This window comes from Kryptolebias marmoratus, linkage group LG10 (genome assembly GCF_001649575.2).
Source record: "Kryptolebias marmoratus isolate JLee-2015 linkage group LG10, ASM164957v2, whole genome shotgun sequence".
NCBI classification, from domain to species: Eukaryota; Metazoa; Chordata; class Actinopteri; order Cyprinodontiformes; family Rivulidae; genus Kryptolebias; species Kryptolebias marmoratus.
In genome coordinates, this window is record NC_051439.1 from 17546888 (window position 1) to 17562182 (window position 15295).

A 15295-nucleotide genomic window follows, 5' to 3' on the forward strand; every position below is an offset into this window, starting at 1 on the left:
GTCACTAGAAATTACCTCTAAAAGTAACTGGCTGATCACAGATGTATATGTTTGACGTCACATATTTAACTTGAGTCAGTTGCCAACATGATTGTACTGATTTCTGAAGAAGCACCCATCTTTTTTATTGTGATTTAGAAATAAGTTCTACTTATAACAACGAAAAGAGCTTTTTTTACATCAAAATAAATAAATATATTAACCAGTTCCCTTGAGAAATAAGCTTTGTTTGTTTGTTGTTTATTGTTATTTGCAGAAAACAAACATCTCAAGATTTTTTTTTAAGCATGCCTTTTCTATTATTTTGTTGTTCACACAAATGAAGAAAAATAAATAAGTAAATAAAACTTTGGCACTCCTGGGGCTCCATACTTTACCACTAACATCTTCAGGAAAAACCCTAAAAGCAAAAAGGACACCGCAAAAAATAACAAAAAAGATATGATTGGAAACTTCACTCATATTCTCATTAGCTATTTGACTAAGCCACTTTTGTTTCCTTTGTTTTATTTTGCAGTGAAAGGATGCTAAAACAAGAATGCAGTAAAATAAGTGGGTCTGAAGTTAACATTTCCCTTCAGGAAGCTGCTGTGTGAATCAACGGTTTGCATTAACTTGAACAATCCTGACGCTTTTCAGTAGGACTGTAGTCAGGGCTGGAGCACTGCCTCGCTGCTGTTGTGAGTTTGAGTCTGCCTCTCCCTCTCTGTGTGTGTGTGTGTGTGTGTGTGTGTGTGTGTGTGTGTGTGTGTGTGTGTGTGTGTGTGTGTGTGTGTGTGTGTGTGAGTGAGTGTGTGTGTGAGCAGGGCAGCTGGCTCCTGCTCTGCGCTCTGCTCTGCGCTCTGCTCGCCTCACTGCTGGAAATCATGGCGACCCGGCCCGGCCAGCTCTGTCCTGCGCGGCTCCTCGCGGCTGCGGCTTTCTTTCTGCTCGCCTGCGGACCTCAGCTGGCACTTTGTTGTCCGAGTCGGTGTTTGTGCTTCCGAACCACCGTGCGATGTATGCATCTGAACCTGGAAACGGTACCGACGGTGTCTCCTCAGACAACCATTCTGTGAGTAGTTGTTTTTTGTTTGTTTTCCTCTTTTCGTCCAAACTAACTCGAACCAAGAGCCCTACAGGGATCTGATGCATTCATGCAGAAAGAGGGGAGCCTATATTGTTTGAAGTAATCAGTTTATTAAACCAAGCCCTTTTTTTTTATTTGGAAATGAAACAAAAGGCTGATCAGAGGTTAATAAAATGTTTTAAGAAGTTTTCACACAAACTTTTGCCACCTGCCCTGCCCTGAGAGTCGAGCTGTGTGTTGTTGGGGTTAATGAACAGGGTGTTCAGGGTCAAACAGCACAAGCTGGGCTCTAAATCTTCTCAATAAGTTCCTGGAGGGCATCAGCAGCTCCTGGTGATGTTTTCTCTGTGCGCAAAATGAAACAAGTTAGTTCATAGATTTTCAGAGATGCTGTCTCTTCAAGACCAGGCTTGTGGTTTTACACCCAGTAACGATGGAAAACCCAATTTCTCAAAATCTTAAAAAGCTTTGCCGCCCAGGTAAAACTCCATGATTTCCTTTTGTTCTGAGATGAAAGAAAGGAAATTCTTCCGTCTTGACACCCACTTGTGAATGTGCCCTGCTTGTCACAAGCCGGCCAAACAATCTCCTTCCACAGGCTGTCAGAGCACAAAGCTCCACATCTGTCCAGCCCTCCCTGATATGTGGCAGTCTTTGTGTTTAATCAGCCACTGAAATCTTAAGGATTTCAGTCCCTCATACATGGAGCTATAAATAGATTCATTCAAGGACACAAAGGGGCAAGTTAGCCAGCCAGCACCCCACAACCAGGCTCAGAATAAGTCCTGTCCTTTGCCATCTGCGGTCAGCCCTGCAGTCATATGTGCAGCCTGCCTGAATATCCCCAAAAGGCAGATGGGAGTCCTACATGTGGCACACCAGTGGAAGGATTGTGTTGATTAGAGGAGAGGAGCATGCTGTGGTTTCCAACAAGCTTTCATGCTGGTGGAGCTTTGAAGCTCCTTGTGGCTCCCCTATCGTCGTCACCTCACTGGGCTGTCATGTCAGGACGTGACTTCCTATCCTGGCTTCCTCCACTCTGCTGTTTGAAACATGACCCGCCATCTGCGCCAAGAGCACTCCCCAACTGTAAACTTGCAAGAAGAGTTGTATTCCTATGGTTTATGGTCTGGCTAAACTAAAAGCCTCAAATGAATTACTCTAGTTTAATGTTGTTTTCTAACTGTATCTCCTTATTCAACTTGCAGTATTGTGTTGTGGGCAGAAAGTGGAATAAATGTAAGATGATCCTTTATATTTGCTTTCAGCGCACAAGCAGTGGAACACAATGTCAGAACATTATGTTTCATCTCTACTGAACACAGAGTTTATTTCAGATCAAATTTACCAGTGATGTAACTTCTTTTTTTACCATTTTCTTTGCAGCTCTAGACTCATTTGGTGCTGGATTTATTTCAGTTTAACTTGTAAAACAGACATGTTTCGCAGTCTGTCTGCAGTGTATTTTTGGTCCACAAATAATTAGAAATAATGTCACGCAGAAAGCCTACAAATGAATGTACATCTATGCTTTAGTTCACTTTTTTTCCATGATTTCCATAAAGAACTCTGTTAATTTGTGTCTTCTGCAGTAAATTGTGAAGAAAAAGCCAAATGAGTTTTGCAAACAGCTCATAACAGAGTTTTCCCCCTTTTTTATTTCTTTCTGGCCTTCATTTATGTTTCAGCTGTTTTCCCCTTGGACTCTCTTTCTGTGTGAAGCTATTAAATTACATTCCCTCTCAGTAATGCTGTAAGGATGTTGCTGCATGTCTTCTCACAGATTTGCGAGATTTTGAGAAATGATTGTTTTCGCATAGACATCTCTTTGTTTCAATAATAAACATAAACTGTTAGTGTAGATTTGTATTTTAGTAGCATTCAGCGTGACAAGTCTAGACTGAATTGTAACAAATTGTTGTGTTATCCATATCATGAGTGGAGTCACGGTTTTGTTATTAGATAGTACAAAGAACCGGATTAGAACTGTAACTTTTCACTGGATCATAGCTTGTTAGAGCAGCTGAGTCATTTCAATGTGTTGCAGTGTTATGTGGCCCTAAATGTTCCACCATTTCAGATAAGCCATTGTTTTCTGTTCAAATATCTTTGTTTTCATACCCCTACTTTGCTAACTTCCTGTAAACAGTAGCCTGGTCTGCCCGAGTGACAGTGAGAGTTAGAGACGAAGTGGAGTTTGTTCACTTGGAATTTGCTGCAGTCAGGTTTTGTGAGGCTCTCAGTCTCTGCAGCTTTATGGAATGCAAAGCCAGAAATCCCCAAAGCTTTGCTCATTTACCCAGGGAGATAGTTGTTGAAGGGGTTTCTACAGGCCCCATCCTGTGCACTCCAGTGCAGAACAGCTGGTGGGTTTGGAGGATCATTGATTTACGTTCCCAGCTCATGTTTATAAAGTACTGCAGTTACTTCATTGGCCAAGCCTCAATAAGTTTTTTTTTTTCATTCATCATGTTTTTAAGGTTGGATGACCAAAACTCCAATAGTACTTCAATGTATAAAGTCAACCCTAATCCCACTTAAGTCAAATGTGAAAGTGGAAGATGAACTTCAGATGAAAATAATGATTTACCTGAGTGGTTGATGAATCACATAAGTATACTGTACTGACACTTTGGTTGTAAAACGCTGTCAGTACACATTACATTAGATTAATGTTAAACATTGGATCACTTAGTAGCAAATTTTTAATTATTTTTATGTCTCAAAGATTGACAAGCTTTAGACTGTGCATCAAATTGCTTGAGGTTGTGTATCATATCGTCCTGGTCTGACAGCAGACCTTTGGAAGTGCCACCAGTTAACTGGAGCATAGAGTAAAATTTGCTCATCAACTTGAAAAGTGAATGTTGATCAGACGCCTTTGGCATTCGGAGTTACATCTTTGATTTTCAGTGGTACAAGGCTTTCAGTTCACTTTGCAACATAATGAGCTCCACTGATTCTCTAACTTATTAAAGACTGTAATTGTTTCTAAAGTAATCATTTTAATTAGGAGCAGAGCTGCTAAAATGTTAAATGTTTGCACTGACTCACTGGCCAAAAATGAGTGGAGCTTTCAGACCTAATGTGTCCAAAAGGCTGCCAACAAGAGTGTCAGCATTGTTCAGTTTAGATAAGTCATAGTCATGGGCTTATTCTATGTCAGAATGCAGTGTGAGCAATGTAACTTTATAGGAAAATCATGCATGTAATTTTAGGAGGTTTTATACAAAACAGTCTGTTGGAGTACAGCTTTATCAACTTGGTAGTTGAATTATGTGTCTACTCTCTGTGTGGGTAATTGTGTTGGGTAGGCTGTTCATTTTCAGGCCTTTTGTTTATTCAAAACCAAGAAAGGCCTTTCAGCCCCTCTGCAGGGTTGTTAGTTTTGCTGTTTTATGGTTCCCTTTGGCTCAGTGCCGTCAAAGCACATTATTGGGAGTTAACAGACTCATTTAACGAGTTTGGAGACAGATCTAATAAAATTGTCAACATTTTCTTGTTACTTAATTTGCTGAAGGGTTTTCAAATGGTTTGCTTGCTAACTGTCCTCTGCAGCTTATCCCGTGTTTTACCATCTGTGGGGTGAGTCATTTCCCCCTTCTTTTGTCTTGTGCCTAAACAACCTCAAAACAAGATTAGAGGCCCACATTGTCCTTTGACAAAATATACTCATTACTTGCTGTTGCATTGTATTGAAACAGGAATTTAAGCTTAAGTGATTGCAACAACAACTCTGTACCTCATGGGAATAATAAGTTTTTTATTATGATAAAAATTTACCAGATCCCAAGACAAAACAATCACTCAAACACCTAATTCTGTATGACAATGCTACCATTCCATTGACATAATCAGTTTTTAGTGTCTGTCTGAGCTTTTGAAGTTAATAAATCCAGGACATTCTTATCGGTTGAGCTTTTTATTCCCTTCTGTTGACAGCTGAGCTGATCCTGCGGCAGTCAACTGTCTGGTTGACCTTATTTAGCCTTCTCCACAAAGAAGTACAGAATGTGTCAGCCAAGAAAATGAGCCAAAATACCAACAAAGACAAATGAGGTCCAGTTACAAGTTTTAGTCATGGTACCAGCACTCAAGAGTGTTAGAATATGTGTTACATAAGCCTTTAACTTTATGCAAGTAGTTGATTATAGCACTGTGTTGAAGAATTGTCTTTGGAGAAATCAGAACCAGTGCTTGCAGATGAGCGCTGTCTGATTCAGCACGTAGCTCTGCTTCCTTATCCCCCTCCTCCTCATCCCTGCGGGCCAGAGCAGACAGGACAGTCTCTGCCTCAGCATGTCTGGACAATCAGTCTGCACCCCGACCCTACGGAAGGAGGTTTTCCTGAGTGTGTTCTACGGAGGACAGCTCATTCTTTCCTTCATTTAAAATGTTGTTGACACTTGCTGTACTTTGGCAATGTCCTTTCAAATACATCTGCAGTCCTGTTTAAACTTTCAGATTGTCAAGCTTGATCACAGCTGGTTACAGCTCAGAAACCTGTTGATTGATTGATTTTAATTAGCAATGCTCTGTTTTTTAAGAGGGGATGTTGCAAGAACCAGGCTTCAATTTGAATTTATGTGATTTATTTACTTTTAGATGCTGACATGGATGTTTTCTTGAATATTTTTACTGGGTATGCTTTGTTTTAACCAAAGCCAACAGGCACCTTTTGTCATAAAGAATTTAACACAATTGAAGGAAGCACCTTGAACTTAAGTAGTTTAAAGACAAATAGTTTAAAGACAGATCTTTCTTGATTTCTATTGTAACCTCTCTTTTTAGAACTCCTATGTTAAACATCACCTTATCAAGATGTAGTGATTTTTATATCCTAAAACACATGTGAGGGGGGAAAAAAAAGCAGTCATGACTGAACTTGATCACCTTGGAATGCCAGCGTATCCAAAACTGTCTCAAAATCCTGGACCCAGACAGCTAGGGTTTCATATGAGTTAGACCCAAAGAACCAGTTCATCCATCTTAAAGCTTGTTTTTTTTTTTTTTTAGATTTGGAAGAAAGTTTAGTTTCACACAACTTTAGCTTGTTGATAACTTACTCAACCTAAAAACTCACACAAGATTTCTTAGGATTTCCTGTTTTTGGTCTTTTGTTTTTCTTGATAATAGTATATATTTATGGTATGGTAATAATAATTAAAAAAAAATCAGAATGTAATTTGCTCTTTGTACTGGGAATGCAAGTGTGAAACATTACATTTTAGTCTAATTTAGTAAAGCACACAATGAGAAAAGAGCGAGAGCTGTTTTTCTCCTGGACTAAAAACACACTGATCCCATCATGCAGATGTCTTGACAGTTTTGCATAGTAAGTCAAGTATGTTTTGTCTTTCTGATACAGTCTGAGATTGTTTATTTTGTAAGGTCAGTGACTGGCAATAGTGTTGGGAGGCAGCCTGAAGTCTGACTGGGATTCTGCGCTCCCTAAAGGAATGGTCTCTTTGTCGTCTTGGCAAGATAACATGATAACATGTTTTATGCTGCGTAACCTGTCATGGCTTTGTGGCTTAAATTAAATGTGTTATTAGACATGATTATATGTAGTAAGGTTTTAAAATACTAATTCCATCTATGAATGGCAGGTTTTAGTTATATGATGTATCATGTAAAAGGATCTTAGGAAATGCCTTATAGTGACACTAAAAGGTTAATATACCTGTATTAAATCTAAGATTTGATCAGTACATTAAAACATTCTCGATACTCATTTTCTACCAGGTCTTAAACTGTCCACCTTCATTTTCCATAGACTTTAGGAGTGGAAGAAGAAGCCAGGTGCTGCTAGTTAAATGCATTAATTTCCAGCAGATGTGAACATCCCTAGAAAAGCAGATGTTCTGCCAGTTTGTTGCTCTGAAGCGTGCAGGTTTGAGTTACCACAGTGCCAAGGAGGAAAGACATCAGCAATGATCTCAGAGAAGCAACTGTAGCTGCCCATTAATCTGGTTATAAGTTGTTTTTAAAAATACAGTATTCTTTCATTCTACAGAGAAAAAGTCACAGTGGAGAGATGAGACCAAAATGAAGATATTTTTCCATAAATCACAGCAGCATGTTTGGAGAATAACAAACACAAGATGTCAGTACACGCCTCATACCAGCTGTCAGCACAGTGATGGAAGAATGATGATTTGGGCTTGTTTTGCAGCCACAGAACCTATGTGCCTTGCAGTCACTGAGTCGATTGTGAACGTCTCTGTACACCAAAGAAATCTCGAGTCAGATGTGTCTGACAGCTGAAGCATGGCCCAAACTGGGTCAAATCTACAACAGAAGGAGAGAAAAACAGAATAATCAAGGTGTTGCAATGACCCAACTATGTCTGACTGAAATTCTTTGGTGGGAACTTTAAAGGACTGTTCTGCAGGATATGTCTGCAAACCTCAATAAACCGAAGCAACATTGTAAAGAAGGGTGGACCAAAGGTCATGGAGCAGATAATTACTGCAAGTTATGACTGCTGAATGTTGTTCTACAAAATATTGAATCATGAGGTGGACTATTTTGTTAAATCTACAATGACAGTGTTACTTGCTTTGTCTTGTTCATCTGAGATCATATTAATAATGGAGATTACTAACCAACATACATTTTTGTATAATATTCAGATTTTGAAATCTTTAGGACTGGAGGAAATTAACTTTACTGTTACATAAATGCAGGTCAAGATCAGGTTACTTAAAGCCTACGTTGTACAAACATCACTGTTTAAACAGGATGTTCAGGGTTCTTGTAATTTGTTATTTTATGCTGGTAATGTTACATGTGGTCGAGTGATTTCACCAGAGTTTGCGGCCTCTCGCATTACTTGGATGTTAAGTCATTTTTTTTTGTCAAACCGAGAGTGATTTGTGTTAATATTAAGCTTTGTTATTATCTTTACACAGCCCTTTTCAGTTAAAAAGAAACCGGAGACAGATTCTGAAACCTGCCATTCTGATTGCTGCAAATAATCCCCAGCCTGTTATCATTTGGCAAATATTATTTGAATCTATCCTGAAGATTAAAGCTCAACAAAAGCTTTCCTGTGAAATGATTGTCCAGTAATACTTAAGATTTTTTCTGTGTCAGCTCATGCAGTGTGTCACTGCTTTACCAATACAAAATGTTACAAAGGTTTGAATTTATGTGCTAGAAAATACCCTAAATGATATCGGGGTTTTTTTTCTGAATGTGAACCCATTCTTCTTTGTTTTACAGAGATTTAAGATTCAACAAAATCAAGGATTTACAGCCGGGCTCCTTCAGGCGGTTACAAAACCTCAACACACTGTAAGTCTTCCTGCTTATATATGAATATACACTAGATTCAATCTTACACTGTTACTGCTTTTGTTTTTTACATGTCTTTATAACCTTAGAGTACATTTTTCTCCTTTACGTGTGTTTTTATATCTTCAACTTTAACAATGAACTTAGCAATGATAAGAAATGTGTTCATGCAGCAGCTTGTATCATGTTATCATGTGGCTTTTTCTTTTTTTTTTTACGCTGTCCAGGTTTGTTGTTTTTGTAAATAAAATACACCCCACCTTATCCAAATATTTGCAAATATCAAATATTAATAAATTGTTTTTTCATCTGCTGATTATTAGAGGGGGAGAAAAATAAAAAATAAAAAAGGAAGACTATTTAGCCATCATTAACTTTCAGTTAAGCTCATCTGCTAACAAAATGTTTTTAGGAAAGTGTGGATTACTTTAAAGCACCTAAAACTTCCCAGAGTCATAAGAATGTGTGGTTGGAGTGCTGTTTTAGATTTAAAAATAAACTACAGAAAAGTCTTGTAAGTCGGGAGAAAAGCCTCATTTTTCATATTTTCCTGCTGGTCTGTAAACCTGAAAATCTCTTTTTGTTCAAGGCTGATGCTCCACAGACCTTTGAGACAGACTCAGTCTTTGAACCACAGTGACAACATTAAAGTTGTATAGACAAAAAATACATTTTGATATTGACAGTGACAAATTATTCATTAATAACCCTTGTTTTTTTTCTTCAGACTCCTTAACAACAATCATATACGAAGGATTCCCAGAGCAGCGTTTGAAGACCTAGAAAACCTCAAATATCTGTAAGTTTCTCTCATATTAACTCTGGATTTGTCAGTTTTTGTGTAATTTTGCAAATACAGTGCTAAATTAGCTCTTGAGAAGTTTGAATACAGAGCTGACGGGCCCTGGTGCATATGTTTTTTTTTTTTTCGAGTTTTCCTTTCAGCAAAGAAAATTTAGGCAATTAAGTGTTAAAATTAACCATCCAAACTTCCATTTGCGACCAATATGACCACAGAAAAAATGTCTTAGGATATTTGTGTGAATGCAGCAATAACTACGATTTTGACTTCACAAAAGAGGAAAAAAAGATGGTACAGAGAAGAAAGATAGTCTTTTCTGTTTCGTTCATGAAAAACAAGCTTACACATTCCTCACATTCCACCACACTTGTTTGTAATTAAATCCTGTAGCTGTTAGTCACTGTTTTAATTACAGAACCCCTCTCACTAAAAGCACAACTGATCTGAAGACGGTCCTTGCTACCACAAACTCTGTGATTATGTGAAGGTGTCCGGTTACCCTTCCCCATTTCTGCTTAGTCATTCTGCAGCTGGAGGTTAGATTTTATCTCCCATCTGAGCTTTTCACTTCCTTTGGACTTCAGTAGCTTCCCCCGCTTATCATCTATGATATCCTTAAGGCCTAATGATCAGACAACTGTCCATAAACAATCCAAAGAGAGTTTAAGGGGCCAAATTGTGGGAATTAATCTCTTGTTTTTTGTTAGTTTCATGAAACTGCATCAGTGCCTGTTTCCTTTAGCCGACTCTTGAGGAAATGGAAAGAGTTGTGAGGTTCCTAATCTGGCAAGACGAGGCAGGAGTGAGTAGTGTGTGACGACTGAGTTAGGGCTTATTTTTGATGCACTGAATACAAACTGAGACACAGACTTCAGGCAAGATTCACACATGGAAATCTATATTAAATTGATGCATCAATTAGTTTAAAATCAGTTATTTTATTGGGTTGCCTCCTGCCTGTTCTGTTGCACAAAAAGTATATTTTTCTAAGTTTACTTCTCAAGCAGCGTTCAAAGAATGAAGCCAATTCAAATTGATAACGCATATAAGAGAAAACAAGTAGTATTAAAGTATTCAAAATCAACCACTCTAAAAAGGATAAGGTCAAGTTTACAACCTCTAGATCTACAAATGATTTTATATGAACTTATATTTTAATATGTACACATATGCAAATGACCCTTATTCTTTAGGTAATTATAGGTTTTTAGATCTGTAATTTTTTTTATCTATAGGTGAGAAAAATATACAATGTGACATGTTTCATGTTGACCTTTGCTTTCTGTTGTGGTATTTTGAGTGTTAAATGTTAGAAAATGAAGAATACCATCCAAGTTCAATTGAAAGCCAGTGGCTGTTAGTATTATTTATTAATACCATGACATAGCAGCTTTTTGCAGAATAATAATTTGCTGAATTTCCTGTAAAAGGGCAAAAAAATTGAACTTGATTATTTTCAAAATAATCAGTTTTTGGCAGTCTGAATTTGCCTGTGGCATCAGAACATTTTATAAATTTGTAGATAGATTGCAGCTGACAAAAAACTGCAATTTACTTGGTATGAGTATGATATTAAGGAAGAATAATAAACACTAGAAACGCAGTTGGCTTTTGGCATCATCTTTGTTGCTTGGATTTCATTATTAGGATAAATGAAGCTGAAATAAAAAGGTATACATAAAAAAAATGATAGATTTAGAAACTTTACTTGGGACACCAGTTGTCTTGATACTTTTTACAGATCAGATTGACATCGTTTTATGACGCCAATCCATCATTTAGTTTAAAAGGCAGATATTTAAACTAAAGCTAAATAGTTATATAAGTTATATCAAAATATTCTGTCAGTTTCTTCTGCAATTTTTTTTCTTTTACAAAATATAAAGACTTTACATCAGAAGAGAGTTTATTTGTTTGAAATCAAAGTTTAGACCAAATTATCATAATTTTTCCTACTTTGAAAGAGAACCCCTTTTTCTCACAACCTTTTTTCCTCTGGATGACATCTGATAGTGTTGGCCCAGGCAGGATAAGAAGTGTAGAAGGAAACAGAGTTACAGAAGGTGTTTAATTTGCTCCTGCACTCATATCGCATGGAGATCTGAATCTCTCATCATGTCTTGTTACGTGTGTAGTTGTGAAAAAGTGAAACGTCTGATGGGAAATGAAAGGGCAGACAGCTGGAAGCTATTGCTTTTCTAGTATCACATTTCTCTGACCCATATTATGGAGGGAAAACAGGCACATGAGGAGGTTGTTTGTCTTCCACTGTGCCTCCTGATCCCGAACATGCAGCTTATTACTTCAGCCTGTTGGACGTTACAATATGGAAGTCACTGAAAAGTGGAGACATATGGAGAAAAAAATTGACACACAAGAATTTTTTTTTGTTAACAGTTACATGAATTTATTTGATGCAAACACAATTTTCATTTTCTTTGATAGTTTTATTGCTAAGAGTTCATTAACTGTTTTTAATATACACTATTATCCAACATTAAACTGCTTTTTCTTTCAGTATAACCAGCCAGAATTGAGACAATCATGTGTGAGTGTTACTAATGATACTGATTATCTCTTTTCAGCTATTTGTACAAGAATGAAATCCAAACAATTGACAGACAAGCATTTAAGGGGCTTGTTTCTCTTGAGCAACTGTAAGTGATCAAATTCTTTATTCACCTTTTCCTTCTGCCCACAATGCTCCACCTTCCTCCCCCCGTTTGTAAATGCCTGCATCACACTCTCTTCTAAAAGATTTTTGTAAAGAAGTGACAAAACCTGGCAACGTTGACATGCTTAAGTCAGAGGAACTGCTATTTCAAAGCATGTTCTTAACTGTATAAGCTTTAAACAGACATTATGTTTCCATTGCTACGTGCAACATTCTTTTTCAGCTGTTTTCTGCTGACGATGTGCATGGTGTGTGTGCACCCGCCCTCGTGTGCTGTGCTGACCCCCTTTGACTCCCTCTGCATGAGTCGTGTGTTCAGGGTGGCAGCCATGTGCCGCCCCTTTGTGAAGCTCTAAAGCTTGATTTATTGTAGTGTTATACTTGAGTCAGGGCTGTTGTAGAGCAAAGCTTGACCCGCATCTGTCTTGTTGCTGTGGAAATCGTTCTTCTTCTCTGATTTGCTGAAATCCTTTTTTTCGAGAATTTTGCTGTGTGTGTATCTTGCTGATGTAACAAAATTTAGCTGCTTCTTTTGTTGTATATTTTTGTAATGTCTGATGCAAAATATATTAACAGTGTAAGCAAATTTATGTTTAATTCCATTTTTATCCCATTACAAGCAGTTTAAACCCCATATAATTTATATTCTGTTGTGTCAGCTTTGTTTCGATTGTTAATTTACATCCATTTCAGCATTTTAGATTTTAAACACATTAGAGGTAATGAACTGAACTGCCTGCAGTCTTGACCTGTCCCCAACAGAGAATGTGTCACATTCAAAAGCCAAAAATGTGACAACGACCCCATACTTTAAGATGTATTTGCAAGAAGAATGGGACAAAATAACATCTAAAATGCTGAGTCACTTGACCTCAGTGCCAGAACATCTTTTAGGTGTTGGCAACATTTTCAACGCAGTTAAATCTTTACTGTCTTTACTTTATTTAAAATGTGTTGCAAGCCTGAAATTCGGGAATGAGTCCATACAACTTATGGAAAGAAATGCAGTTTAAACCTCTGGTATCAGACCATGTTTTGAATTTTACTACAATAAAGAAACGTTTTACATCTGGGTGACAAGTTTTAAATCACAGTGAAAATACTTGAACAGATTCCTAAAGTCGTATTCTTTTATTGATCTGAATAAAGAGAAGTCACAAACTATTGGTTGATGGTTTATTGCCATGTCTGTGATTTATCAATGAGCAGGCTTCATGGCTTGTCCTCAAAAATGTAAATACAATATGGGATTTTCTCTTTTGTATTGCAATATTTAAAAAATGCTAATGCATCCTTATGTAAACATTTAAGCAGAATTAATATAGCTTTTTTCCACAATAAAAACCTTAAGTATCTTTCATCTAGAAGCTTTCAGACTCTGTGTTGTGATAGTTTCAGCTAATATCTTACAATCCATTTTGACAGAAGAGATACTTTTACAAAATTTGAGTTCACTTATCCTGAACTAAATTCATTAGAGATCAGGAAGAACACACACATCACTCTGTATAGGGTCTCACATGTGGTCACTGGCCTGGAGGCCACTGAATTTCAAATCAGGCTGGAATGACTAAAAGAACTTGAACTAAATGGTGCATGTCAAAACCAAAACCATAAGGTTGAGAGAATTGTTAAACCCACAGGACAGAATTGGGTAAAGAAACAGATGTGAATAAACACAGAAAAAAAAAAAAACTTAAGGACAACCTTTTATCTCAAAATTATGGCACAAACAACTGATTGCGTACCAAATAAAGTCATCAGAGGTGAAGGGCTTTGATCAGCCAGGCAGCAAACATGCCAATGGTCAAAAAGCTTGGTGTTATTTTGTGAAGATGGAAGAAGTTTACCAAAAGTCAGGCATCAAAGTAGCATTCCAACACACGTCTTTATTGCAGAGTGCTCAAAGCAAAGCCGTATTTCAATGAAAGTTACATGACAATAGGCTGTATGTTTATCATTAGTCATTTGAATGACCTCCAGGAACTAAAAGTAAAATCTTTTAACCTATAGAAGAAATACTGGTCTCAATTACCATTATCATGCATGAAGGAAACCAGCTTTACCTCATTAATCCCATTCCTGTAGACAAACATGGTGGTGGCAGCACCACTCTGTGGGGTTTCAGGAGTGAGAGGCAGGTCAGGATGAAGATGGCTACAGAAATGCTTACAGCAACTCTGATGGAAAACCTCCAAAATTAGTCATCTGGGCCACTTCAAAAAAAGTCCTTGTTTGAAAGAGTCCTAATGGTTTAGTACTGACTTATTTCGTCTTTTACACCCTCACACTCCTGCCAGATTGCTGGGGTCTACAAACAAATTTCTCTTAAACATTACAAAATACAGGCTTAAAATGAGTGATAACAGAACCTTTGCAGTGGCAGAGCCTAATGTGTAGAACAGCCATCCATTTTACGTAACAGCTGCTCCATCTCAAATTAATCCATGCTGAAAATCCCATTTCTTCTGTTTAGCTTTTAGTCTTAGTAGGTTATCTTGGTTTTTATTGTGCAAGCTCAATTTATATACTGTTTTTTTATTGTTCTATGTATTAAGCTTTATTTTCTGTAGCTCATACCTAATACAGATTTACTAATCACTGATTTTATTTAAAAGCTTACACAGCATTTGTGGTCAACTGAGGCTGTTTTTAAATGCGCTACGGAAATAAACTTTGACTCAACTCTCCCAAGAAGTGTCTAAAGTCCTAATAAGATGGATATTCGAGTTGATTTCTAATCTATAAACAGTCTGTTTTTTTTATTTGCCATTCCTGAGAATTGTGTATAAACCCTTGAGAAAAAGTACATGAATTTTCGGATGAATGTGAAACATGTAAGGGAGTGAAAACTCTGCATTAGCGCTGAGCTTTGTTTGCATTCCACGAGATGATTGTTTAACTTGATTTTCACCTGTACTCAAATGCATTTTAAAAGCAGCCTCTAGCCATAACATGTTAGAATGAACATGTAATGAATGCCTGCTGTGCAAATCCCTCTAATCTGTCCAGGTTTGTGGAGAATGAGGTCTTATTTGTTATCTCAGTAATGGCAGTGATGAATGAGGAGAACTTCAGAGGTTCCATTGTCTCCCCTTTACCCTAGTACATGCTAGAAGTATAAGATTTTAAAATCATGTTTTAGTCTCCTTTGTCTTCATTATGCTCTACATTTTGCTGTCTTTAGGTACCTGCACTTCAACAACATTGAGTCTTTGGAACCGGAATCGTTCACCCATCTGCCAAAGCTGGAACGACTGTAGGTTCACTTTGTCTGCTTTTAAACCCCAAATTTCTAAAATAGGTTCAGTTCTAATATGATTATATGATTATAATCAAAGAAATGTTTTGAAGTGTAAATCGTTGTCAAACTTAAATGTACTCAAATAAATCAGTGTCCTATTGTAATTTATAGGATTTAGTCCCTTTTTATTGAGATGGGATTGATTTT

At 37.3% G+C, this 15295-nt stretch overlaps 1 protein-coding gene across 2 annotated transcripts in view; it reads left to right on the forward strand.

Moving 5' to 3' along the window:
• Window positions 1-747: 747 nt before the first annotated feature.
• LOC108245097 (peroxidasin) overlaps window positions 748-15295 on the forward strand; it is a 36231-nt gene continuing 21683 nt past the window's right edge. Inside the window, exons 1-5 of one of the 2 annotated variants that reach the window (XM_017431745.3) lie at window positions 748-1054; window positions 8297-8368; window positions 9096-9167; window positions 11756-11827; window positions 15032-15103. In XM_017431745.3, the coding sequence (XP_017287234.1) occupies window positions 867-1054; window positions 8297-8368; window positions 9096-9167; window positions 11756-11827; window positions 15032-15103 (476 nt within the window). In that variant the 5' untranslated portion in view covers window positions 748-866. The remainder of the gene's footprint in view (window positions 1055-8296; window positions 8369-9095; window positions 9168-11755; window positions 11828-15031; window positions 15104-15295) is intronic. The other variant, XM_017431746.3, reaches the window with a different exon arrangement.